This window comes from Sinocyclocheilus rhinocerous, unplaced genomic scaffold (assembly GCF_001515625.1).
Source record: "Sinocyclocheilus rhinocerous isolate Xijiao unplaced genomic scaffold, SAMN03320098_v1.1 scaffold3323, whole genome shotgun sequence".
Classification (NCBI taxonomy): Eukaryota; Metazoa; Chordata; class Actinopteri; order Cypriniformes; family Cyprinidae; genus Sinocyclocheilus; species Sinocyclocheilus rhinocerous.
The window spans coordinates 127,977-132,408 of record NW_015662926.1 but is presented as its reverse complement, the minus strand read 5'-3'; the positions used below and the strand labels follow the sequence as shown (position 1 = coordinate 132,408).

At 34.2% G+C, this 4,432-nt stretch overlaps 1 protein-coding gene across 1 annotated transcript in view; it reads right to left on the bottom strand.

Moving 5' to 3' along the window:
- The window catches only part of LOC107728390 (period circadian protein homolog 2-like), a 16,776-nt gene extending 16,437 nt beyond the window's left edge, over window positions 1–339 (bottom strand). Inside the window, 1 exon segment of the mRNA XM_016538538.1 lies at window positions 198–339. Within this exon segment, the coding sequence (XP_016394024.1) occupies window positions 198–319 (122 nt within the window). The 5' untranslated portion in view covers window positions 320–339.
- Window positions 340–4,432: the final 4,093 nt, after the last annotated feature.

Below are 4,432 nucleotides of genomic sequence, written 5' to 3'. Positions count from 1 at the left end.
AGTAATGCTAAAGAAAATAATTATCATTACTGCATTACATTGCATTGATAAATAAAATAAATTAAAATATAAAAAAAAATAAAAATCACATAAAAAACAATATAATTTTTTTTTTTTAATTTAATTAAAAATAAAATAAAATAAAATAAAATAAAATACAGGTACTGGTAGAAGGGTCATGTGTGTTCATGTTTAACCTGCAGCCGCTGGAAGATGGGTTGTCCTGCTCTGAACTGGCACTCAGAAGGCTGAAGGCGTTCGTGCTGCTGGGCGGTGAAGGACTATGAGAGTTGGAGCTGTAAAAAGAGTGAAGACACATGAAGCCATCATAAAACAAGTCATAAACTACAGACAAATCCTTTATGAATAGTAATCTCCACAGATGTCATTTCATCAGGTATGATACCCTTTATTGCTTTACAATTGTGCTTAAATGAAGTATAAAATTAATAAAGTGGCCCAAACCAACAAAGAACCGCACACATAATACTGTATATCTGCATCAATCTCAAATTGTTTGACATCAGGTTTGACTCAGAAACATAGTGTATCCACGCAACGAACATGACGACATTATTTAGAAATGATTCATTCAGTATGCCAGCTGAAGCCAGTCAGGACCAGCTGTTGCAAGAGAAAAATCAAGCAGTAGCTTCAGCTCAAAACCTAATTTTCACAAAACATTTTCAATCATTGTGGACAATCAAACAGAAAATAGGTGCTCCTGTTCCACATGGAGGTCACTTGGACATTGCCCTCCATCTCAGTTATACAATCTTCACCTGTCCACTATCCTTACTTTACCACAAAAACACGACGCCATGTGTCATTTCCCAGCCAGGCCACCATTAGCACAGCTATGAATAGCTTGCATTGCAGGCTTCTAGTACAGTAGTTAACCGAGACAGACCAAAGTGGATTAAACCGCTCAACTTAGTGCGCTGATACTATAACAAGGCCAAAGTCCAGCTGCAGGTGACATGCTGAGGGACATAAATACACCAGGAGTGATTATAAATAGCCCACTAAGTAGCTTTGAATAGAAACGGGCTTCACATGTTGCACTTCTTAGCTGTAGGTGAGTTAATTATATAAAGCACATCTGTGTTAGTCTTGCAGGGCAATGTGTTTCGGTGCTACTGGTACAGTCAGTCATTTCAGGAGGCTAATGAGATTGGAGAATTTAGAAGATTATTTATACAACTACACATGCAAGGAAGTGTGGCCTTATAACATGCTGACTTAGCCTTCAACACACTTGAACAGGTATACTAGTACAGGAATGTAAGAATTTCATATAATTGACCATTATGGGTTTGACAAAGGCTGATGACAATGGAGAACATGATGGCCAATACATCCCAATAAATGGCAGAATTTGCCATATCGCGCATTATGACTTCATATAAATTTGTTTTCTTATTTTAAATGTTTTCACACAATTTTGTTTTATTTTTACACCGGCTTCAATACTTGGCAACCAATACTTATTTAGTTTAGTTTGGGTCGCATTTTCTTTTACCTAGCATAGTTTTGTTCATGATTTTTTAAAGATGATGTATGATAAAATTAACATTTATTTAAAATTATATATAGATACACTTCATTCACAACTATGAAAACAGTACATGTAGTCAAAGAAAATTTACTTAATCATATTATTTGAAATCTAAGCAAAAAAATGTGTCTTTCTCTTCTAAACTTGATTTCTTTGCTTTCGATTAATGCAATTCTCTAAAATGTGCAATTTACTAGATTAAATTATTTATGGTGGATGTGAACCAATCAAGTACTTGAAAATATTTTTTGCTAAACCTAAATGAGGAGAGTAAAAATTAAATGAAGTGTTATTTTATGTGTTTTTGAGCAACATGAGAGAGGGGGAGACTTGATAGTCTTTAATAGTGTTAAATGTTCAATTATGTTATTATTATGAATTATTAGAACCGTTTAAATTACACTGGGTTACCATTATGGAGAAGAGTGGAGAATTTGCTTAGGCTGTAGACTGGTACATGCAGGCTATTACTGCTTTGCTCAAGGACCATTTAATGCTTAGCATTTAGCATGCTAATATGTGCTATTGTTAACTCATTGCTTCTTAGCTATCTAGTGCAATCTTATAATTAAATCATGTGATAAAATATGTGAAACTCAAAAAATTAATTGTCATGGAACCAAAGAAAATCACTTTGAGACTAGTTAATTGGGTCAGACTGTGAACAAATTATGTTTGTTTAACTGTTATTAATTGATTCATGTGGCTCCAATGTCCATGATTAAATCAAGTAAGTCCAACGATAGATAGACAGACGGATGGATGGATGAAAGACGGATGGATGGACGGACGGACAGACAGATAGATAGATGAAAGGATGAACAACAGACAGACAGATGGATGGATGGATGGAAAGACAGATGGACAGATGGGTAGATAGATATATGGATGGATGGACAGACGGACAGATGGATGGATGAACGACGGATGGATGGATGGACGGACGGACGGACGGACAGACAGATAGATGAAAGGATGAACAACAGACAGACAGACAGACGGACATATGGATGGATGGATGGACGGATAGACAGATAGATGAAAGGATGAACGACAGACAGACAGACAGACAGATAGATAGATAGATAGATAGATAGACTCTGTGTTCAGAGTCTAACAATTCAAATTCAAGAACAATCAATATATTCTTCTTTTTTATAGTCAAAGACTGACTGCTAGCTAAGGAAAAAAGTTGTAGAAGAGAAAGAAAGACTAACGAAAGGCAGAAACTCTCAACTTTTCCAGATCTCTCACTGGACTGCACCCGTCCTGTACACAAGAACAAACAGTATGTTGTCAATGGAAACCATGGGCTGGGCACTACAGCTGTCCAGAGTTTCCACTCAATTTCCTTTTCAGAATGGATACCACTATACTAGCTGTCTAGAAAACTATGCTAATAATATGCCAAAACTTGAAATGAAAAATGGTTTGAAAAAAGATGTTCTGATGATTAGATCCAAAGACTTGGACAGACTTAAATGCCAGCTCTGGTAGTGAGAAAGTTATAAAGCAGTCTATAAAAGTTTCCAGATTTCTAGGTCAATTTATAAATATTATTATTATTATTATTGTTATTATTACTTTAAGTAATATCCTACCAGATAGGATAGGATAGTATTTAGATAGGAAGTGAGGTGGGACAGAGAGAGGGGGCGGGGTCAGGAAAGGTCTGTGAGCCAGGACTCGAACTCGGGCCGCCCGAAGCGCAATGGCGCTATATATATGTCAGCCCGCTGCCCATGAGGCTATTGGCAACGACAGGCGCTAATATTTTTAATCAAAATTTATAATATGGTATTGTGATATTAAAATATTTATTTATTTAATTTCCTCTTATTATTATTTTGTCTCATTCATTTCTTGAACTGAATGAGCTCTATAAAACAGCATTCATATTTAGGTATCATGTGATAATGATTCTTCACAGTGTCTTGAGAGACCTTACAGCATTCTCACGCATTATGCTGCCTGAAAGAAAACAAAATTCTGTAATTTTGGCTTATGAGGAGGAAATAACTAATAGTTCAGTCATACTTACACTTTTAGACAAAAAGAAATTAAATACTGATGCTGTAATGCCATGTGAAACACATGGGAAAATTCAACAACCACGGTCTCTTATCTACATTTAAACACAGCTTAAGTACAAATTTTTTTATATATTAGTTAATGGATTTAATTTAATGCCATCAACCTCACAATATATTCTGTAGTCAATACCAGGCTTTGTTTTGTAAAAAATCAGTCAATCAATCAATCAATAAAAAAAAAAAGATTAAAACAATTTTTAAAAAAATATGAAAAATTATTCAAATAAAATAAAATCAAAAATCAAAAATCAAATAAAATGATTAAAAAAAAAACCCCAAAATGGGCTAGATATGGCCATGGCAGATAAACAAAAAAAAAAAAAAAAAAGATTAAAACAATTTAAAAAAAAATATGAAAAATTATTCAAATAAAATCAAATCAAAAATCAAAAATAAAATAAAATGATTTAAAAAAAAAACCCAAAATGGGCTAGATATGGCCATGGCAGATAAACATCATAATTCAATGAAGCAGAACCTAATATAACTCTTGTTGACTTTATTTAATGTCTTTGTTTGAGCACAAATATTTAAATGACTAAATGAATCCTGAAAAATAAACATAACGCACGTATTGGTGTTAATGAGATATCTCAACAACTTTTCACCATGGTAGCGTCAAGCTTTTTATTTGCCACTTCCAACATCTGGAACGTCTGCTATGGCAACCACGATCATCACGCTTCTATTTTTAAATCTCTTGAAAGTCTTCACAAGGAAGCATCCCATTAAAGGGATACTCCACCCCAAAATGAAAATTTTGTCATTAATCACTTACCCC